General features: G+C 46.5%; 1 protein-coding gene across 1 annotated transcript in view; it reads left to right on the plus strand.

The window, feature by feature from the left end:
• The window catches only part of LOC139165263 (zinc finger CCCH domain-containing protein 3-like), a 205,966-nt gene that overhangs the window by 68,544 nt on the left and 113,734 nt on the right, over positions 1-23,688 (plus strand). The window contains 3 exon segments of the mRNA XM_070748399.1: positions 22,141-22,208; positions 22,211-22,274; positions 22,277-22,298. Coding sequence (XP_070604500.1) covers positions 22,141-22,208; positions 22,211-22,274; positions 22,277-22,298 — 154 coding nt within the window.

The raw sequence follows: 23,688 nt of genomic DNA on the forward strand, positions 1-23,688 counted from the left end.
GAGTTCATGAAGTCTTTCCTGATACGTTTTATGCTTAAGACCTTCCACCATTCTTGTAGCCCGTCTTTGGACCCGTTCAATTTTGTCAATATCTTTTTGTAGGTGAGGTCTCCAGAACTGGACACAGTATTATTTCAAATGGGGTCTCACCAGCGCTCTATACAGCGGGACCCCAATCTCCCTCTTCCTGCTTGTTATACTTCTAGCTATGCAGCCAAGCATCCTACTTGCTTTTCCTACCCATTTGGAGACTGTCAGAAATCACGACCCCTCAATCCTTCTCTTCTGAAAATGGAAGGGCACATATGCCTTGGCACATACGTCGAGGAAAGGCTGTTGTCAGGGACGAGGGATGCAAACCGATTTAGCCCTGCTGGTCATGGGGATTCTGTTAACTTCAAGCGATGTTTCCGTTTTGCAAACTTTTGGAGCGGTGGACCAAGGGTTTTGCTTTCAGCACATTTTTAGATCCCGGTTCCTTCTCCCCAGCCCCTGAGAAAAGCTATCGCTTCACTTCTTTGCCTGTTTAAATTGTCAGCATGTGCAGTGGGCGCAGTTTTACACAAATGACAACGGTGACGCCGACAACGATGATAGATTTTTATTCTTCTTTCCTGATGCGTATTCATTGCTCGGTAGGAACTTTGCAGTAATTAAAAAAACCCACAATATTAAAATATGGGCGCAATAACGGAGGCCGGCGTGACAGATAAAATACAGCCTTCAATAAAGATCACTCCAACCTGGCAAATTAAAAACCTGCTGAAAGTACATCTTTGACCAGCCCTCTCCGAAGGTAATTGGAGCAGCGAGCACCTTCGCTTCCCTAAGCAGGGAGGGTTTGGCTAACTTGGGGGAAAATGTTCTCCATAGCGCTTCCCCAGCGCTGGAGAGAAACATAGAAACATAGAAGACTGACGGCAGAAAAAGACCTCCTGGTCCATCTAGTCTGCCCTTATACTATTTCCTGTGTTTTATCTTAGGATGGCTATATGTTGATCCCAGGCATGTTTACATTCAGTTCCTGTGGATTTACCGACCACGTCTGCTGGGAGTTTGTTCCAAGGATCTAAGACTCTTTCAGTAAAATAATATTTTCTCACGTTGCTTCTGATGTTTCCCCCAACTTGGTCGCACTGATGGATGATCTCTGGCGGGCCCGGGACAGGGGGTTTATCCTCTGTCCTGGTGCTTCTTGACCTCTCAGCGGCTTTCGATACCATTGACCATGGTATCCTTCTGCCCCGGCTGGAGGAGTTGGGAGTGGGAGGCACTGTCCTTCAGTGGTTAAATTCTTCAGTCGGTGTTAGTGGGGGGTCAGAGGTCGACCTCAAGGTTACTCCCTTGTGGGGTGTCTCAGGGGTCAGTCCTCTCCCCCCTACTATTCAATATCTACATGAAACCGCTGGGTGAGATCATCCAAGGGTATGGGGTGAGGTATCATCAGTATGCAGATGATACCCAGTTATACATCTCCACCCCATGTCAAGTCAGCGAAGCAGTGGAAGTGATGTGCCGGTGCCTGGAGGCTGTTGGGGTCTGCATGGGTGTCAACAGACTCAAGCTCAACCCTGACAAGACGGAGACAACCGAGACTTCAACTCCCAGAATTCTCCAGCCACCAGGCAGTTTAACAAATATTTCGCTTAACAACAAACTTTTTTTTTTTTTGGCTCAGTTGTACAATCTGCAATCTGTACCAGTGATGGCAAATTTTTTTTGGTTCATATGCCAAAAGTGTGTGTGGGTGTGCTAGCATGCATGGACGTTGACCTTTACTTCTCTTTCCAAATATTCCTTTCAGGTGCCTCTCTTCAACTGACCTACATTGTCAGTTGAGAGAACATAGTGGAGGCTTTGCCTGAAAGTAGCTTTGGATTCCTTTTCTTCCTCCTCCTCCTCCTCCTCCCCCCCCCCCCCCCGAGAGGTGGGGTGGGGGTTTTGCTTTAAATTTCTTGGAAAGGCCAATGAAACCAATGAACAATTAAAAAATGAGCATTTATTGGACTTTTTCAAAAGGGCAGGGAAAGAGAATTTCTCCTTCCTCCTTCCTCCCTCCTCCCTTCCTTCCTTTCTCTTTCCTCCCTCCCTCCCTCATTCCTTCCTTCCTTCCTTCCTTCCTTCCTTCCTTCCTTCCTTCCTTCCTTCCTTCCTTCCTTCCTTCTTTCCTTGCTTCCTCGCTTCCTCCCTCCCTCCCTCTGTGGGCCGGTCACAGACAGCAGGTGGGCCGCATGGGGCCCCCGGGCCGCACTTTTCTCAGGTCTGATATACAGTATGTTTTGCTATATTCTGGTCTATGATATTTCAAGTGATTTTCAACCCCTTTTATGGCCTTTTTTGCTCCAGTTGTTAAGTGAACCATTGCAGGGTTCCTCCTCTTCCCCACCCCCCCAAGGAATCTCCCCGTCAGTTGCTCAGACTCTCCTCTCTGTCTTTCTGGGAAGCCCCCTCCCACCCCATCTCTTTAATCCGTCCAACCTCCCCCTTCTGTCGGGACCTGTGGAGGAGGTGGGTAGGGGCACCGTCTCCGCAATCTGTCTCTGGAATCTGTCATTTCCCATTTGTCTGCTGCGGGAACTCTTTACACAACGGCGGGAGATCGCAGGCGTGACGGCGAGTTAATGATGTGCGACAGGACCCGTGTCCTCCTCATTTCCGCGGACGGTGGGAAGATGAAGGGCTCCGGAGATTGCGCAACCTTTCTCTCCCCCCCCCCTCCCCGGCACCTTTTAATTTTATTATCAAGATCCGTGGTCCCCAAATATACTGCTCACAAAAATCAAGGGAACCCTCCAAGACCCCATCCTAGATCTGAATGAATGAAATATTCTCACTGAATCCTTTGTTCTGTACAAAGTTGAATGTGCACAACAGCAGGTGGAATTGATTGGCAATCAGTGTTGCTTCCTAAGTGGACAGTTTGATTTCACAGAAGTTTGATTTATTTGGAGTTATATTGTGTTGTTTAAGTGTTCCCTTTATTTTTCTTTGAGCAATGTACTTATAAAGATCAGAAAAGGGTGTGGAGGTGATGAAGGGAAAAGGGATACCTTACAAATACAGATTAACAAGAGATAACAACAACAACAACAAAGTTGGAAGGGACCTTGGAGGTCTTCTAGTCCAACTGCCTACTTAGGCAGGAAACCCTACACTACTTCAGACAGATGGTTATCCAACATCTTCTTAAAAACTTCCAGTGTTAGGGCATTCACATCTTCTGGAGGCAAGCTGTTCCACTGGTTAATTGTTCTAACTGGCAGGAAATTTTCCCTTAGTTCTAAGTTACTTCTCTCCTTGTTTAGTTTCCAAGTCCCGTCCCCCCCACCAATCTAAGTAGGGTCATAAGTGATGCTTAGAGGCACCAGAGCGGTCCTTCCTACTTATGATATAATTAAGCAATCATCGTGTTATTATTATTATCCCAGGCTAACCACGGCTCACTTAAGCTGCAATGAGAGAGAGGCGAGAGGCAGAGGCTGGCTTGTGCAATATCACCGGCCATCCACTGCAGCCACCACCCCTAGCCATCAATCATAGATTCAGGAGAAGATTGGCACTGTCCTTGGGGAGGGGGGATAAAGGCCCCTGGCTGCCAGGAGTTGTGGCTTAATGCCCTTCCATCTTCATCACCAGAGCAAAGGAGGACAGTGTTGCCTCTGTTTAAGTGCACAGTGCTGGCTCGGCTGAAATCAGAACGGACGTTTAGTGCAATTACTGCCCCTTTACGACTGGTGGACTTCAACTCCCAGAATTCCTGAGCCGGCTGTGCTGGAAGGGACAACAAGAGCATAGCGCACACCTCGAGGTTTGACTACTGCAATGCTCTCTACGTGGGGCTGCCTTCGAAGAGCGTTCGGAAACTGCAAATTATGCAGAATGCAGATTGCGTGAGCGATCATGGGCCTCCCTAGACATGCCCATGCTTCTACAACACTCCGCAGACTATATTGGTTGCCAATTGGTTGGTGGGATTCCCTTCCAGAAGAGGTCGTAACTGCTGTCAGCCTGGAGAGCTTCAAGGCAGGATGAGACAGATTCATGGATGCCGAGTGTATCATTGTACACTGCTTTATTGTTGCTGTTAGCCGCCCTGAGTCTCCGGAGAGGGGCGGCATACAAATCCAATCAATCAATCAATCAATCAATCAATCAATCAATCAATCAATCATCCATCAGTGTTTATTGAAACAGATGTCCAAGTGGCGCCTCTTTGTTGGTTGAGGCAGGCAGGGTCCCCTTGGGTCCCATTTGTTGGGGGTCAAAGGAAAGGGAGGGTTTTGCCCTCTCTTTCTACTCAAGATCCCCATGGACAATTGGGGAGGCTACTCTGGGACACAGAATGCTGGACTTGATGGGCTTTGGCCCGATTCAGCAGGGCTCTTCTTAGGTTCTTATGTTCCAACCTGGTGCTTTAATTTCTGTTGGTTTTGTAAGCAAAACAGGATTTGAACCCAGGATTCCCCAACCTCCATTTACATTTGCACTAAACTGAATAACTTCCTCCCTGCACCCCTTCCTCTATGTCTCACACAGCTAGGCAACCCTAAGAGGACACAAGTTTCTAAGAGTCTCTCCTTAATTCTAAATTGCTTCTCTCCTTGTTTAGTTTCCACCCATTGCTTCTTGTCCTACCCTCAGGTGCATTGGAGGATACATTGACTCCCTCTTTTTTGGCGCAACCCCTGAGATATTGGAAGGCTGCTCTCATGTCTCCCCTGGTCCTTCTTTTCATGAAACCAGCCATGCCCAGATCCTGCAACCGTTCTTTGTATGTTTTAGCCTCCTGCATTCTTCCCTGACTCTTATTCCATTAGTCTGGATTAAGCTTTCGCTTCCTTATATTGACGGCTGGAAACGGGTCGGTTTTTCGCTTCGGCTTTGGTTTTTTTGCATTATGGATCTCGGAGCCTTGCAGACGGATGACTCTTGCCATACAACGAAATTGTGAAGGATGTGCCATACAACAAAATTGTGAATGTTGTGCAAAAGCATCCCAGAGGCCCTCCCGCAGCCCGGGTTAGTCCAACTGGCTGGCCTGGCTTTGTCAGGAATAAGAACCCTGCCTTGCGGGGGTTCAGGGGTCTCCATGGCTGCACCCTGGACCAGAATACCAGAATAGAAGAGTGGAAAGGGACCTTGGAGGTCTTCTGCTCCAACCCCCAGCTCAAGCAAGAGACAAGTGGCTGTCAGTCTCTTCTCGAAAACATCCAGCGATGGAGCAGCTACAACGTCTGGTGGCAAGCTGTTCCACTGGTTAATTGTTGTGAAGTTTCTCTTTATTTCCAGGTTGCTTCTCTCTTTGATTCGTTTCCATCCATTGCTTCTTGTCCTGCCTTCTGGTGCTCTCAGAATCAGAATAGAGCTGGAAGGGACCTTGAAGGTCTTCTAGTCCAGCCCTCTGCTCAAATAGGAGATCCGATACCATTTCAGACAAGTGACGGCTTTGGAGAACAGCTTGACCCCCTCAAACTCTGGCAACCCCTGAGATACTGGAAGGCTGCTATCCTGTCTCCCCTGGTCCTTCTTTCCATTAAACCAGCCATGCCCAGTTCCTGCAACCGTTCTTCATAGGTTTTAGCCTCCGGTCCCCTAATTTATTTATTTATTGGATTTGTATGCTGCCCCTCTCCGCGGACTCGGGGCAGCTAACAACAGTGATAAAAACAGCATGCAACAATCCAATACTAAAACAACTAAAAAACCCTTATTTATAAAACCAAACATACATACAAACCTGCCATGCATAAATTGTAGAGGCCTAGGGGGAAAGAATATCTCAGTTCCCCCATGCCTGATGGCAGAGGTGGGTTTTAAGCAGCTTACGAAAGGCAAGGAGGGTGGGGGCTATTCTAATCTCTGGGGGGAGTTGGTTCCATAGGGCTGGGGCTGCCACAGAGAAGGCTCTTCCCCTGGGTCCCGCCAAACTACATTGTTTAGTTGATGGGACTCGGAGAAGGCCCACTCTGTGGGACCTAACCGGTCACTGGGATTCGTGTGACAGAAGGTGGTCCCGGAGATAATCTGGTCCGGTGCCATGAAGGGCTAATCCGCTTTGTTGCTCTTCTCTGCACTCTTTCTAGAGTCTCAACATCCTTTTTGCATTGTGGCAACCAAAACAGAATGCCGAATTCCAAGTGTGGCTTTATAAAGTGGTATTAACCCTTCATGTGATCTTGATTCTCTCCCTCTGTTAATGCAGCCTAGAACTGTGTTGGCTTTTGTGGCAGCTGCTGCACATGGCTGGCTCCTATTTAAATGGTTGTCCACCAGGACTCCAAGATCCCTCTCACAGTTACTACTGTTGAGCAATGTACCTGTGCATTCTGTTTCTCTTGTCTAAATGTAGAACCTTGCTTTTTTTCGCCATTGAATTTCAAGTATTAAAATTCCTGGTAATAAAGAAAAGGGAGGGTCTTGCCTTCTCTTCCTGCTCAAGATCCCCAAGGACAATTGGTGGGCCACTGTGGGACACAGAATGCTGGACTTGATGGGCTTTGGCCTGATTCAGCGTGGCTCTTCTTATGTTCTTACGTGTGTGTGTTGGTAGTATTTGTGTGCAAGTTCAAACCCACAATTTGCGTCGTAAGTCATAGACTACCTTTGGAATACTGTGTCCAGTTCTGGAGACCTCACCTACAAAAGAGATATTGATAAAATTGAATGGGTCTAAAGACGGTCTACAAAAATGGTGGAAGGTCTTAAGCACAAAACTTATCAGGAAAGACTTCACGAACTCAATAGAAGGGAAAGGGGGGGACACGATCGAAACATTTAAAGATGTGAAAGGGTTAAATAAGGTCCAGGAGGGAAGTGTTTTTAATAGGAAAGTGAAGACAAGAACAAGGGGGCACAATCTGAGGTTAGTTGGGGGAAAGATCAGAAGCAACGTGAGAAAATATTATTTCGTTGAAAGAGTAGTAGATCCTTGGAACAAACTTCCAGCAGACGTGGTAGATAAATCCACAGTCACTGAATTTAAACATGCCTGGGATAAACATAGATCCATCCTAAGATAAAATACAGGACATAATATAAGGGCAGACGAGATGGACCAGGAGGGTTTTTTCTGCCGTCAGTCTTCTAGGTTTCCAAGTTTCTACCTGACGGTGAAGAAAAGTGGCGACCGGTCAGTGAGGGCAAAGCCCTCTTTGGACCAGCAAAGAAAGGGGGATGGGGCATTTTCTCCCCCTGCGTTGCCGTGCATGTGATTCTTGAATTACTGCTTTCATAAAAAGCTGCGGATTCGCCTCCAGCTCTCTTCCAGCGAGCGAGCCTCCTCCTAGCAGCGGGACCCGACTCCCAGATCGATTGGATCCATGGAGCGAAATCTCTTCCACCACCATTATAAATATTGCTGCCGTGTGCACTACCTTAATGGAGATATTTATTAAGGATGGGGAGCAGAGACCCATCACGCGGACACACGCACAGCAGTTGGAAAGCTGCTTCTCGCAAGCTGCGGAAACCGGGGAAGGTTTTTCCTCTGGTGGATCGGGACCCAGGCATAGGAGGGACTGGGCAGCAGGGATCCCGTTGAGACTTAATGTTTCCATCTCAAAATGATAAGAAAATGACACCTTGATTGTCACAATGTTGCAATCACAGGGGGGGGGGGAAGAAATAAAAGTTTTCCTTCTCAAAAAATAATTGAGAAGTCCTGATTTAACAGAATAATAGAGTTGGAAGGGACCTTGGAAGTCTTCTAGTCCAACCCCCTGCTTAGACAGGAGACCCTACACTACTTCAGACAGATGGTTGTCCAACATCTGCTTAAAAACTTCCAGTGTTCGAGCATTCACAACATCTGGTGGCAGGCTGTTCCGCTGATTAATTGTTCTAACTCAGGAAATTTCTCCTTAGTTCTAAGTTGCTTCTCTCCTTGATTTAGTTTCCAGCCATTGCTTCTTCTCCTACCCTCAGGAGAATAGCTTGACTCCAGGCGCTACCAGTGCGCAGGCAGCTAAATCTCACGCCAGGATGCTCGTGCAAGCTTGATTTCGCCACTTTTAGGGGGGGGGGGGTGTTCCTTCACGTTTTCCGTGGCAAAAATCTCGCACACACAAGCGTCCTCCCTTCCTGCCCATGTGCAGAAGCAAAATCTCATGTGGTGTGCACGCTTCGGGGATGTGGAGCTGCGCACGCAAGCACACTGGTGGTGGTGGTGAGGATGCTTGTGCATGTTAGGTTTTGCAATTTTTTGGAGTCGTTTTGGTTTGCGTGAGATTTAGCTTCCTGTGCATGCACAGAAGCCAAATTTGCAGAAGTATGTGCGCGCACTCTATTTTCCCTACCGGAACGCCCTCCCCCCACCGTCCCTCCAGGAACCCAATACTGGTTGACTAGTATGTGTTCTGTCGAGCTCTCTGGTAGACTCCTCCTAAAAATGCACAGATACAATTTCAGACACACACATGTTTGAAAATTCAAAACAATGTTCTTTATAATGAAAATTCACTTAAACCAAGCCCTCTTTTGGTATAGCAAAGAGCACTGGTCTCCAAACAAACTGGTAATTTGTACAAGTCCCTTATCAGTTCTGTGATACTTAGCTTGCAGCTGTGAGGCAATTCACAGTCCTTCTTCTTTCACAAAGTGAAACACACTTTGCTCTGGTTTAGTTTCAAAGCGGGGAAAAATCAGCACACAAAAAGTCAAAGTCAGTAAAGCAGTCACAAAACACAACGATCAGATAATCCTCCACAATGGCCAAACCCACAGGCTGCTCTTTATAGCAGCCTCACTAATGACCACAGCCCCACCCAACCACAGGTGGCCTCATTTTCTTTGATAATAATCTCTCAGTTGTTGTTGCCTATGCATCGCTCTCCGCATGCGTGGCTGTATCATTAACTCTTGTTCTGAATCCAAGGAGGAGCTAGATAATTGATCTCCTTCTGAGCTGTCTGCCCCACTCTCTTCCTCCCTGTCACTCATGTCTTCTTGGTCAGAGGAGCCTTCACCAGCAGATTCCACTGAGAGCAAAACAGGCCTGCAGCATGTGGATGTCTCCCCCACATCCACAGTCCTTGGGGCAGGAGCTGGGCCAGAGCTAACCACAACACTATGACTACTAGTCCTTCTATGTTGTAACTTTGGTCACTGAACGGACTGTTGCAAGTCGAGTGTTCCTTGGTGTGATCTCGTTTGAGGCTGGATTGTGTCTGAGCAGAGAGGCAAAAACTGCCCTTCCCTTTGTTGTCTGAGGCCTGGACACGTCCCTCCTGATATTTTATGCAGCTGGGCCTCCGCCGTGCATTATGCTCCTTGCCTGCCTTTTATCCAATTTGTTCTAAACAGGAGAGACCCTAATTGAAATGGCTTTCGAGATGGGCTGGCCCTTAATATCTGCCCCGCAGCAAAGAAAATGTGATTATTTTGCTTAAACTTGGCAATAAATACTTTAAAAACACAGGTTGCTATTTCGAAGGGGTCGGCTTTATTGCTAATATAGAATAAACCATGAATTCTTATGTGACGTTTTAAAAAAGAGTTGTCCTGCCATCGCACGAAATAGTTTTTAAATATCTTCGGAGCAATTCAGCGCTGAAGAATCCCAGGCAGCAGAGGGAGGAAATAAAGAGCGGAAGCACCAAACGGCAGGAGGAATTGGGGCTTTTAAATGGGGACAAATACAGGCACCGCGTTTGTCTTGCTAAGCAACAGAAATTTAAGTTGTTAAGTGAGTTTTGCCCCATTTTATAACTTTCCAGCCAAAGTGTATCATAGAAACATAGAAGACTGACGGCAGAAAAAGACCCCATGGTCCATCTAGTCTGCCCTTATACTATTTCCTGTATTTTATCTTAGGATGGATCTATGTTTATCCCAGGCATGTTTAAATTCAGTTACTGTGGATTTACCAACCACGTCTGCTGGAAGTTTGTTCCAAGGATCTACTACTACTCTTTCAGTAAAATAATATTTTCTCACGTTGCTTTTGATCTTTCCCCCAACTAACTTCAGATTGTGTCCCCTTGTTCTTGTGTTCACTTTCCTATTAAAAACACTTCCCTCCTGGAACTTATTTAACCCTTTAACATATTTAAACATTTCGATCATGTCCCCCCTTTTCCTTCTGTCCTCCAGACTCTACAGATGGAGTTCATGAAGTCTTTCCTGATACGTTTTATGCTTAAGACCTTCCACCATTCTTGTAGCCCGTCTTTGGACCCGTTCAATTTTGTCAATATCTTTTTGTAGGTGAGGTCTCCAGAACTGAACACAGTATTCCAAATGTGGTCTCACCAGCGCTCTATATAAGGGGATCACAATCTCCCTCTTCCTGCTTGTTATACCTCTAGCTATGCAGCCAAGCATCCTACTTGCTTTTCCTACTGCCCCACCACACTGCTCACCCATTTTGAGACTGTCAGAAATCACTGCCCCTAAATCCTTCTCTTCTGAAGTTTTTGCTAACAGTTTTTCAGTTCGTAATGCACAGGCAGGAGTTGCCGCTATCGACGCTACTGGTGTGCTGTGGGCAAAGCTTTGGGTCTCTGGTGCATGCACGCGTGTGTCTCAGTGAGATTTTGCTTTTGCGCATGTGCAGGAAGCAAAATGTTGTGAGGGGATGTGCATAAGTGCGAGATTTTGGGGAATTTTTTTTGCTTCTGTACATGCGCAGTAGCAAAAAGTCACCAAAATCTCACATGTGCAGCTTCAGATTTCTGGCGTGTGCGTGTATGTGTCCCAGTTACATTTTGCTTCTGCGCATGAGCAGGAAGCGAAATCTTGTGAGGGGACGCGTGAGTGGGAGATTTTGGTGATTTTTTTTTGCTTCCGCCCATGAGTAGAAGCAAAATATCGCCCAAATCTCTCTCACACACTTCCCATCACAAAAAAACCTACCAAAATCTTCACGCGCACACTTCCCCCACAAGAGTTCGCTTCCTGCGCATTTGCAGGAAGCAAACTCTCGCTGAGACGCATGCATCCGCCAGGGATCTGAAGCTGCGAGTGCAGCTCCAATTTTACTACTAGAGCAGCATCCTCACTTCCCAGAATTCTGGGAGTTGAAAGTCCACGAGTCTTAAAAGTTGTCAAATTTGGAGGTCCCTTGCTATAAATGAAGAGGATACGTCTACTTTTTTGAGCCCTAACTGCTGAAAAACCAGAAAGCAAAGTTACTTTGCCTCCAATTTTCCTTTCTCCCAATTTCTTCTCTCCTCTCCCCCCCTTTTAATCCTCTCCCCCCCTTCATTTGAAATTCAATAAAGTTCTATTTAAAAAAAAAAGCAAAACCCCACAGCAAGAGGACTAAATGAACTCTTTTTTCTCCAGGGAGAGGAATTAAAAAAAGAATCCCTCAAGGTCCCGTATTCATTAAATGATCTTGACTTAGGCAAAATTAAAAAAAAATTAGCCCCAATAGCTCCTGTTAATATTCCCTATTAATGTGGCTCCGTCCTTTGATCCTGCAAAGACTCCGCAAGCTTCCTTTCTCTCTCTCCTCATTCTTGGGGAATAGAATGGAGCCGTATAATGTTTTTTCTCCTGCCCTCCCAAACGTCCTTGACTTAGGTGTTGGATTAAAATCCTCAGCCTACAGTAATGGTACGAATGCGAAGCTTTAGATATACAGTGGTCCCTCTACTTATGAACTTAATTCGTTCCGTGAGCAGGTTCTTAAGTAGAAAGGTTTGTAAGAAGAAGCAATTTTCCCATAGGACTCAATGTAAAAACAAATAAGGCATGCGATTGGGGAAATCACGGGAGGGTGGAGGCCCTGTTTCCTCCCAGGAGATTCCTAGAGAGGTCCCACGGAGGCTTCTCCCTGCCTTTTCTGGCCCTATTTCCTCCCAGGAGATTCCTAGAGAGGCCCCATGGAGGCTTCTCCCTGCCTTTTCCAGCCCTGTTTCCTCCCAGGAGATTCCTAGAGAGGCCCCAGGGAGGCTTCTCCCTGCCTTTTCTGGTTAAAGTTTCGGAGGATCGGGTTTGTAAATGGAAAATGGTTCTTGAGAAGAGGCAAAAAAAAATCTTGAACAGACGCGTTCGTAGGTAGAGGTATCACTGTACCTTATCTGAATTGTCAGGAGTGGGTGTGTAAATTTTGCATTTCTTCAGACAGATATCGCAGCTGTGGCCGTGTTTCGAAATGGCGTCTGTGAGTGACGTATGTCACAAGCAGAGTGTCGTCATTGAACTTCCCACTGCGGAGAAAGAAACTGTTGGGAACATTCACCAACGTTTGCGTGCAATTTATGGGGAGTCTGCAGTCGACAGAAGGACGGTTAGTCTCTGGGCACCTTTCGAGTAGGACGAAGAGGTGATTCGCCCAATGCAGAAATGGCTTTGTGACCAGAACAAGGAGTGTTACCGACAGGGCATATACGCCCTTGAGTCTCGCTGGAGGAAAACCATAGAACAAGACGTAGATTGCGTGGAAAAATAGAGAGCGTAGAAGAAACATCATTCTTTCTTGTGTGGAAGTTTCATTGTGTTAAAAAAACAATTGTTGGAGAAAAAAATGTGGTGCATTACTTTCTGGCCGACCCTCGTAACACCCTCATTTTCAGGGCCCCCACCTCATTTTTTTTAAAACCACACTGTACCAGCTCTTTTTCTAGACCAAATGTGTCTCTCTCCCCTTCTCCCTTCTTTCTCCTTCCTTCCTTCCTTCCTTCCTTCCTTCCTTCCTTCCTTCCTTCCTTCCTTCCTTCCTTCCTTCCTTCCTTCCTTCCTCCCTCCCTCCCTCCCTCCCTCCCTCCCTCCCTCCCTCCCTCCTTCTCTTCCTTCCTCTCCCTCTCTCTCTCTCCCCCCTCCCCTTTGCAAATTGCTTTAATGGAATTGGAAATGGATTTAGTGTCCAGAGCCTTGCAAAACACACGTGGATCGGACCGGCGAGGGCACCTGTCTTTTCCCGTGGCATTACCGGCCTTTGCTAAGCCCCTCTGGAATCCGCGTGGAAGCCCATTCGGCACGCAGAATTAGCACTTAAATCCCCCTCCGAGCATCTGCAGCCGAAAACCCCTGGCTGCCAGCGCTGAGGCGAGAAACCTTCCCGGGCCTCATTTTTTTTTAAAAAAAAGCCTTGTTCAAAAAGTTTTTCCAACGCTGGCGGTTTCCATGGGTCTTTCCCCGCCCCGAGCCCACTGGTGAGAGATGCTCCCTGCTAGGGGTTTATTACCTGCTAAACATCACCAGCGGCGCCCGAGCATCAAAAGCCCTGCGATCGCCATAAACCTCTGACATAAGCACAAGGGCTTGTGTTTGTGTGTTTTTTTAAATTCATTTTCCAAAGCGGAATTAAACGCTCTTCCTTGAACAGAAAGGAAGGAGCCAACTTAGGCGAGGGATATAAAATTAACCTCTGACTGCGCGCAGCTCCCCAGGAGCATCTTGAGCAGCTGGCGGGCTAATCACCCCTCTCTTCACCCTCCGTTTGGGCTTTTTCGCGCCAAAATCGGCTGTTCGCTAATAGAGTCGTCATCCTGCCTCTCTCTCTGTTTTTCCCCCCTTCCCTCCCAGCACCTGGGAGTTGAGCCTCGCCGTGGGGGGAGAAGGGGAGCAAAGACGCGCACTGTCGACCCGAGCAGCGGAGTGGCACAAACGCTGTTCGGATGTCACTGATGGAGCCCAAAGCGCCAATTACAAAGGGATTTGATCGGAGGCGTGACGTGCTGCACTGGCTTTATTGACCAGCACGGGGACAACTGCTTGGCAACACCGGAGGCCTCTCTCTTGCAGAAGCCCTCTCCCCTTCTCCTGAAGCTCTCGATGGGAGTGTGTAACTCTTAGACTTATGTAGCAATAGCAATAGCAATAGCATTTGGACTTATATACCGCTTATATACTGTAAAAGCACTAGGAAGAGGTATATAATTGCTATTGCCCTTCCTTCCTTCCTTCCTTCCTTCCTTCCTTCCTTCCTTCCTTCCTTCCTTCCTTCCTTCCTTCCTTCCTTCCTTCCTTCCTTCCTTCCTTCCTTCCTTCCTTCCTTCCTCTCCTTCTCTGTCCCCCCCTCTCTCTTTCTCTCTTTCAGTAGCAACAGCATTTAGACTTATAGACCGCTTCCCAGTGCTTTTCCAGCCCCTTCTAAAAGGTTTACAGAATCAGCCTCTTGCCCCCAACAATCTGGATCCTCATTTGACCCACCAGGGAAAGATGGAAGGCTGAGTCAACTTTGAGCCGGAGGTGAGATTTGAACCGCCAAACTGCAGTTAGCTGAAGGTGACTGCAGTGCTGCACTCCAACCACTGCGCCACCCCGGCCCTTCCTTCCTTCCTTCCTTCCTTCCTTCCTTCCTTCCTTCCTTCCTTCCTTCCTTCCTTCCTTCCTTCCTTCCTTCCTTCCTTCCTTCCTTCCTTCCTTCCTTCCCTCCCTCCCTCCCTCCCTCCCTCCCTCCTTCCTTCTTCTTTCTTTCTTCTTTCCTCCTTTCCTTCTTTCCTTCTTTCCTTCCTTCCTTCCTCTCCTTCTCTCTCTCTCTCTCTCTCTCTTTTTTTCCCCATTCTCTTTATAGAGAATATATAGAATTGTAGAGAATATATATACATATTGTAAATATTGAGATATATTTACAAGGAAAGAAGGAAGGGGGGGAATAGATGGGAAGGAGGGAAGGAAAGAAGGAAGGGAGAGAAAGAGATGGAGGGGGAAGGAAGGGAGGAAGGGAGGGAGGGGAAAGAGATGGGAAGAGGAAGCCACTGCTCCACCCTGGCTCAATAGAAGGAAGTGGGGTGCCCTGGAGGTCCTTTTGCACCCTACTCCAAAAGGCGATGGGATGTTCTTGGGTTTTTTGAAACGAGAATAAGGCAAAAAAGTTCAGTTTCTCCTTTTTTTGCCAAAAGCAACACAGACCTCACCTAGAGACGATGGAGAATCTCCCTGGACCAAGTGGGACATCGTCATTTCTTGGACCCCTCTCCTGTCTCTTAGGGCTGGCTGCCTTCTCTTGGGTCCCAAAAGATGGGCCAGGCCATCCCAAAGGGGCTTTTATTTCAAGAGGCAACGGGACTTTCTGGGTTGTTGTTGTTGTTGTTTTGGGGTGGGGGGAAGATGTTTCGCTTCTCCTCCAAGGAGCTTCCTCAGTTCTAACCGGATGGTGGAGAATGGAAGGGTTGATACTTCTTGCAGACAGCTTGCTATCTGCATTATTTATTTTTTTATTTATTATTTATTATTTACTTATTAGATTTGTATGCCGCCCCTCTCCATAGACTCGGGGCGGCTCACAACAATAACAAGAACAATGTAAGAACAAATCTAATAATTTAAAAAACACTAAAAACCCCATTGTTAAAAGCTAACAAACACACAAACATTCCATGTATAAACTGTATAGGCCCAGGGGAGATGTGTCAGTTCCCCCATGCCTGACGGCAGAGATGGGTCTTAAGAACTTTACGAAAGGCAAGGAGGGTGGGGGCAGTTCTAATCTCCGGGGGGAGCTGGTTCCAGAGGGTCGGGGCCGCCACAGAGAAGGCTCTTCTCCTGGGTCCTGCCAAACGACATTGTTTAGTCGACGGGACCCAGAGAAGGCCAACTCTGTGGGACCGAACCGGTCTCTGGGATTCATGCATCCTTTCAGAGCAGCGGTTCTCAACATTTCTCAATGCCCTGACTCCTTAATACAGTTCCTCACGTTGTGGTGGCCCCCAACCACTTGGGTGTGGAGAATTGAACCATTGAAGCTCCTTCTGAGAAGATATGATACATATAGCAAAGCAATATAAAATATACATAATATGAAAGAAAAGTACAGAGAAGAGCAGCAAAGACGATTAGGGGAGGCTAAAAAGTGGTTGGGTTTTTTTCACTGCCGTCGTAACTTTGAACCGTCATTAAACCTATTTATTTTATTCACTTATAAAATTTATATTTATATTTAAAATTTATGCTCACATAGAAACATAGAAACATAGAAGTCTGACAGCAGAAAAAGACCTCCTGGTCCATCTAGTCTGCCCTTATACTATTTCCTGTGTTTTATGTTAGGATGGATCTATGTTTATCCCAGGCATGTTTAAATTCAGTTCCTGTGGATTTACCAACCACGTCTGCTGGAAGTTTGTTCCAAGGATCTACTACTCTTTCAGTGAAATAATATTTTCTCACGTTGCTTTTTATCTTTCCCCCAACTAACTTCAGATTGTGTCCCCTTGTTCTTGTGTTCACTTTCCTATTAAAAACACTTCCCTCCTGGACCTTATTTAATATGTAAATGTTTCGATCATGTCCCCCCCTTTCCCTTCTGTCCTCCAGACTCTACAGATTGAGTTCATGAAGTCTTTCCTGATACGTTTTATGCTTAAGACCTTCCACCATTCTTGCAGCCCGTCTTTGGACCTGTTCAATTTTATCAATATCTCCTTGTAGGTGAGGTCTCCAGAACTGGACCCAGTATTATTCCAAATGTGGTCTCACCAGCGCTCTATACAGCGGGATCATAATCTCCCTCTTCCTGCTTGTTATACCTGTAGCTATGCAGCCAAGCATCCTACTTGCTTTCCCTATCGCCTGACTGCACTGTTCACCCCACATATAAATTTAAGCTCACACCAGAATACATACTGCTCACAAAAATAAAGGGAACCCTCAAAGAACCCATCCTAGATCTGAATGAATGAAATATTCTCATTGAATCCTTTGTTCTGTACAAAGTTGAATGTGCTGACAACATGTGAAATTGATTGTCAATCCGTGTTGCTTCCTAAGTGGACAGTTTGATTTCACAGAAGTTTGATTGACTTGGAGTTACATTGTGTTGTTTAAGGGTTCCCTTGATTTTTCCCGAGCAGTGTATTTCCAGGGCCCTCCTTTTGACTTGCGCAGGCTACAGGTCCTCAGTGGAAGGCAGATTGGCAGCAGTTGTTTTTTTAGAAACCCGTTTGAAAAGTAAACAAGGAAAGAAATCTGTTAAAAACAGAGCAATGCGCTGGAAGAATGAAAGAGGGGACGATTCCTAGATAGGCTCTCTGGGCTGCTTGGGTCGAAATGGCAGGAAGAGGGTGAGGTTTATGCACATTTAGATGCGAATTTGACTTTTCCGCCGTTGCTTGTTCTTAAGACTATTAAGGAAGACCAAGCAAACTGAAAGGAGAAGCCAAATTCACTTAACGCCTGACGGGATTTGCTTAACAGCCAGTGGCAAGTAAGGTCATAAAACGGGCAGGGGGTCGGACTAGAAGACCTCCAAGGTCCCCTTCCAACTCTGTCGTGTCTGCATCCTATTCCGCATTTCCTTCCCTCCCAACCTCTTGTATCCAGGAGACTCGGGTTGGGGGGCTCTTGGTGGGGTTGGGGGGCTGCTGGACCTCCCGAGGAGGGGCTTGGCCATCCGAGCCAGGACCCACCGAGAGGAAATGAGCGCGGCCTTCGGAGCCCCCCGCCTGCTCCACCTGCCACGTGTGGCTATGGCTCCTTGGTGGCTGCGGGGATAATGAGGTGTGGGAGCATGCGGAGGGGGTGGAAGGCGGCCAAGGAGTTGGGGAGCATCCTAATGATGCGCTTTGCTGGGCTGTGCAATGCCGGCTTGTCACTGGGGGACACTTTCTAGTGTTTGGAAAAGATTCTCTCTCTCTCTGTCTCCTACCTACCTGCTAATCTACCTCTCTCTCTCTCTCTGCCTGCCTACTTGTCTGTCTGTCTGTCTGTCTGTCTGTCTGTCTCTCTCTTTTTATATCTCTCCCTCCCTGCCCCCTCTCCTACTTATTTACTTACCTACCAATCTACATCTCTCTCTCTCTCTCTCTCTATCATCTATCTATCTATCTATCTATCTATCTATCTATCTATCTATCTATCTATCTATCTATCTACCTACCTACCTACCTACCTACCTACCTACCTACCTATCTTTCTACCTACCTACCTACCTACCTATCTTTCTACCTACCTACCTATCTTTCTACCTACCTACCTACCTATCCTCACCCTTTCCCCATCTCTCCCTCCCTGTCTCTCCTACCTACCTACCTACCTACATCTCTCTCTCTCTCTCTCTCTCTCTCTCAATCTATCTCTATTTCTATCTATCTATCCTCTCTCTCTATCTCTCCCTCCCTCCCTCCCTCCCTCCCTCCCTCCCTCCCTCCCTCTATGTCTCCTTCTTATTTACCTACCTACCAATCTACATCCATCCATCCATCTATCGAGTTTTCAGAGAGGGCGGCATACAAATATAATAAATAATAATGATAATAATAATAATAATAATAATAATAATAATAATAACAACGATAATAACGATAATAATGATAATAATGATAATAATAATAATAATAATAATTAATTATCTTTCTATCTATCGATCTATCGATCCTCACTCTTTCTCTATCTCTCCCTCCCTGTCTCTCCTACCTTTTTACCTACCCACCTACCTACCAATCTACATATATCTCTCTCTCTCACTCTCATCTATCTATCTATCTATCTATCTATCTATCTATCTATCTATCTATCTACCTACCTACCTACCTACCTACCTACCTACCTACCTACCTATCATCTTTCCCTCATCTCCCTCCCTCCCTCTCTTTCTTTCTCTGTCTCTCCTGGTGATTGGTCCAAAATCACCCAGCTCTCTTTCACGCCTAAGGCAGAACTCGAACTCCCCGTCTTCTGCTGGATAGAATAGAATAGAATTTTATTGGCCAAGGAGTTTGTCTTGGTGCATATGATGGGCCCAAAGTCACCAGTTAGCAGGTGGCCTTTCCTTGAGCCTCCCAAAGACCCCCGTCCTCTTTTCTTCCCATCTTTCCCGCCAAGCCTCGTCTTGCTCTTTATCGCGTCCCTCTCGGACGTCCACTCTGCTTCCAAGTCCTTGGCCATCCCCCTCTTGTCTTCGCCCTCTCGGGCAGGGTCTTCCGGCATCGCGAAGGCGGCCCGGGAGCCAAAGAAGAAGAAGAAGGGGAAAAAGCCCCACACTCAGCAATGTGCCCCAGCCTCTCTGGGTCCATGCGCCAGGCCCCCTGAGCGAGCCTTGGGCTGATAAACGATGCTCATATCCCATTCAGATATGATGCCAGCAGTTTCCTTTGTGGCTCGCCTTCCATCGCGGTAGTAAAGTTTTTAATTAGGAAAAGCTAATGAGATCGATTAGTCATTAGGCCTGACCTCCGGATCTCGGGCGAGGAGGCGCATGGTGTGCGCCAGGCTGATAACGGGGGGACGCCAGGGCATGGTTGGTAATAAAAGCAGCGCGAGCATTTGAGTTGAGTGAAACGTGCCACGGGGAATATACATCACAGCCAGGTTGGGTGGGGCAGAGGGAGGGAGGGGGGGAGACACCGCAGCCCCCGGGAGCCTGTAATGAAGGGAATTAAACCAACATCCTCTCTCAGGAACATGATAATCTACACAAAAGCTCTCGGCTGGGAAGGGAGGAGAAGGAAGATTTGGAGTGCCCGGCAGACGGCCTCGGGTCGATTCAGGCCCTCTGGAAGAAAAATCGGAGGGCGGGCAGAAGGAGGTGGGGTGGGTCTTCCAGGTGGGATCCCGAAAAGGTCCCCTTCCTGAGGGACCTCCAGCCTGGGCCTCTCTTGGATGGAGTTTATTCATTTGACTTTATTTATTAGAACCATAGAAGATTGACGGCAGGAAAAGACCTCATGGTCCAAGACAGACAGACAGAGATATAGAGAGATAGAGATATATAGACAGGCGTAGAGATGAGAGGTAGACAGAAAGACAGACAGACCGACAGACAGATATATAGACAAATAGGGAGAGATATAGACAGGCACAGATTGAGATGAGAGGACAGACCGACAGACAGACCGAGATAGAGATATATAGACAGGCATAGATATAGATGAGAGGTAGACAGAAAGACAGACCGACAGACAGATATATAGACAAATAGGGAGAGATATAGACAGGCATAGATATAGATGAGAGGTAGACAGAAAGACAGACCGACAGACAGAGATATAGACAAATAGGGAGTGATTGCTTGCTTGCTTGCTTAATTAATTAATTAATTAGATTTGTATGCCGCCCCTCTCCGTAGATATAGACAGGCACAGATAGAGATGAGAGATAGGTAGACAGACAGACACAGAGAGAGATAAAGATATATAGACAGACACAGATAGAGATGAGAGATAGGTAGGTAGATAGGCAGACAGACAGATAGAGAGACAGATAGAGAGCAACATGCATACACGTTTTGTGGCGTTTGAAAGTCCATCTGTGTGTTATGAGGCAACACTTTCCTGTGTAGCTGAACAGAAACTCTTTGGGACAAGGGCAGAGCTTTGCCGGAGGGCGACGTTGGAATAGTTCAGAATAGTTGGCAACGTGATAAAAACACCCCCCCCCCCCGCTCTGTAGGTTCCTTGCAATTAACGGCTAAATTGTTGGATTCTCTTCCTTTCTGCTTTAAGGAGGCATCTAATTGCCCGACTTTATAACGGACAGCTATAACTGCCCAGATAATTAATGCTGACCTGCCGTGCTGAGACTTAAGGGCTGGTTTGAAAGACGACTCCCCCTGACTTGAAACGATTGCAAAGGGGGAAAGTGGGGCTTTTTTCCCTGAATTCCTTCTGCCAGCCTCTGGGAAAGGTTACTATTCAAATATCAGCACTAGAAGGGAGGAGGGTTTGGAGGGAGGAAGAGGAGGAGGAGGACTGTGAGGTTCTTGATGCCCTTTGAGCTAGGTGGTTTTCTTGCAGATGTCTCGTGACCCGACTAGGTGATATCATCAGTGACATCCCTTCCTTCCTTCCTTCCTTCCTTCCTTCCTTCCTTCCTTCCTTCCTTCCTTCCTTCCTTCCTTCCTTCCTTCCTTCCTTCCTTCCTAACTTCCTTTTTTCCTTCCTTCCTTCCTTTTTTCCTTCCTTCCTTCCTTTTTTCCTTCCTTCCTTTTTCCTTCGTTTTTTCCTTCCTTCCTTAGAAACATAGAAACATAGAAGTCTGACGGCAGAAAAAGACCCCATGGTCCATCTAGTCTGCCCTTATACTATTTTCTGTATTTTATCTTAGGATGGATATATGTTTATCCCAGGCACGTTTAAATTCAGTTACTGTGGATTTATCTACCACGTCTGCTGGAAGTTTGTTCCAGGGATCTACTACTCTTTCAGTAAAATAATATTTTTCTCATGTTGCTTTTGATCTTTCCCCCAACTAACCTCAGATTGTGTCTTCACTTTCCTATTAAAAACACTTCCCTCCTGGACCTTATTTAACCCTTTAATATATTTAAATGTTTCGATCATGTCCCCCCTTTCCTTCTGTCCTCCAGACTCTACAGATGGAGTTCATTAAGTCTTTCCTGATACGTTTTATACTTAAGACCTTCCTTCCTTTTTTCCTTCCTTTTTTCCTTCCTCCCTCCCTCCCTCCTTTCCCTCCCTCCCTCCAATCCTCCCTCCCTCTTTTCCCTCCCTCCCTCCAATCCTCCCTGATTCCTCTCTGATTCTTTCTCTGTCTCTCACTCTCTTTTCCTGTCTCTCTTTCTCTCTTTCATTATTTCTTGTTTTTTCTCGCATTTTTGCTTTCTCTTTCTCTTTGTCTCCTTTCCTCCCTCCCTCCAATCCTGCCTCCCTCCCTCCCTCCCTCCCTCCCTCCTTTCCCTTCCTTCCTTCCTTCCTCCCTCCCTCCCTCCAATCCTTCCTTTCTTCCCTCCTCCCTTCCTACCTCCCCCCCTCCCTTATAGAAGCAAGATGGGTTTACACCTTCCAGCACTGATGATGATACCTAGTTGGGTTGGTGCATTACTTTTTGGGTCAGATGTAATGTTAGGCTTTATAAAGAAACCAAAACAATGGAATATTTGGAGCTTTGCACAGATGTAGAAGCAAATGAAATATTTGAGAAATTAAAGAGCTCTTTGGCCCTTTAGGTAAGGGGTGAAGGCCACAAAAGGGGCTTTCTGGGTAGTTCTCAAGGTTCACTGAGCCTTCCATCCTTCTGAGGTGGGTCAAATGAGGACCCAGATTGTTGGGGCAATATGCTTAATCTCTGTAAACCGCTTAGAGGGGGCTGGAAAAGCCCTGTGAAGCAGTATATAAGTCTTAAGTGCTAGTGCTGTTCCCCATTGTTAAATTGTGTAAACTTCAACTCCTAGGATTCCCCAAACTAGGATCTATGGTTCCCCAAAGAGCAGCCAGGTGGTTGAATAAACAAACCACGATGGTCTCCTTTCTTGTTCCAATCCGACTTTTCAAACCGACATGTCTTTTTCTTCTGCAGGTCCGAGCTTCGTCCTGGCCACCAGCCCAGTGGCCCACCGAGTGGTCAATACTCGCTACAGGGCTGGTGAAGAAGTCGGCGGGGTCCTCCTGTGAGCCCTGCAGCCTCCGTTGCCAGCCCAGCTCATGGTTGGAAGGCAGGAGACTTTCATCGTCCAGGTGAGGTTTGCAAAAAGTGATCTTGTGGCAAGCATCATGAGTGGTGCAAATGGGTCATGGTCATGAGTGGTGCAAATGGGTGTGTAAGAACCCAGTCTTTTCAGCAATTCCAAGAAGGTGGCATTATTTTATTTATTTGTTTGTTTGTTTTGTCAAGTATGTAATGGTGTATACAAAGATATAACACTGTTTATATACATGAGATGGGTAGTCATAAGAAGGAAGCATTGGGACAGGGGACGGAAGCACACTGGTGCACTTATGCATGCCCCTCACTGACCTCTTAAGAATTGGGAGAGGTCAACAGTGGATAGTCTAAGGGTAAAGTTTTGGGGGTTAAGTGTCCTCACTACAGAGTCTGGTAGTGAGTTCCATGCATCAACTACTTGATTGCTAAAGTCGTATTTCCTGCAGTTGAGTCTGGAGCGGTTTACTTTAAGTTTGTATCTGTTGTGTGCCCGTGTGTTGTGGTGGTTGAAGCTGAAGTAGTCGTTGACAGGAAGGACGTTGTAGCAGATGATTTTATGGGCTATGCTTAGGTCGTGTTCAAGACAATGTAGTTCTAAGCTTTATAAATTTAGGATTGTAAGTCTAGCTGCGCAGGGGATTCCGTCGCGAGTGGAGGAGTGGAGGGCTCTTCTCCTAAGGTATCTCTGGAGGCTTTCTCATTTATTTATTTCCAAAATGTGGTGTGGGTTCCAGACAGATGAGCTTTATTCAAGGATTGGTCTTGTGAAAGTTTTGTATGCTCTGGTTAGCAGTGTGAGATCAGGTTGGATTCATGACCGTCAGGTGTTACGACTGGGACGGCAGGGCTCCACGACAGTCGTAACTTGAAACACACTACCTGTGTTTTTATCTACCTGGGCCCCCCATTTTCAACTGGAGCCATGGCCTCTTTCACAAACCTTCCCAAGTCTTCTCTCGCTTATCATCAGCTTGTGGCTAACCCTGGTTGTGGTCTCCGCTTCCTCATAAGCCTGGAAGTTCCAGGAAGGATATTTTCAACTCTTAGTTCCTTAGAAACACACACACACACAATACGCACACACACACAAATAAACCCACAATGGATGATCAATACCCATTTGCCGGTAATTAATTTAAAGTGTCTGAATATATTATAAAGTTCTACAAAAAAGGCTGGCTTAAAAAGAGTGAAAATGATTTTTTTTTTTAAAAAAAAATCGGAATAAACATCGTCAATTACTGGGTGAAATTAAAAAGAAAACGCTGATATTCCCTTTTTTGGGTGGGGGGTGTTAAAAAAAGGGCTGAACATTCAGTATTTGTTCCTGTTTGAAAACAGTTTAAAAATTAAGAACCAGATGCTTTTCTCTGGGAACTTCTGTCACCAGCAATTTAGAAGCGTTTTGACTCTGGTGTCGAA

The sequence above is a fragment of the Erythrolamprus reginae genome, chromosome 3, assembly GCF_031021105.1.
Source record: "Erythrolamprus reginae isolate rEryReg1 chromosome 3, rEryReg1.hap1, whole genome shotgun sequence".
Lineage (NCBI taxonomy): Eukaryota > Metazoa > Chordata > Lepidosauria > Squamata > Dipsadidae > Erythrolamprus > Erythrolamprus reginae.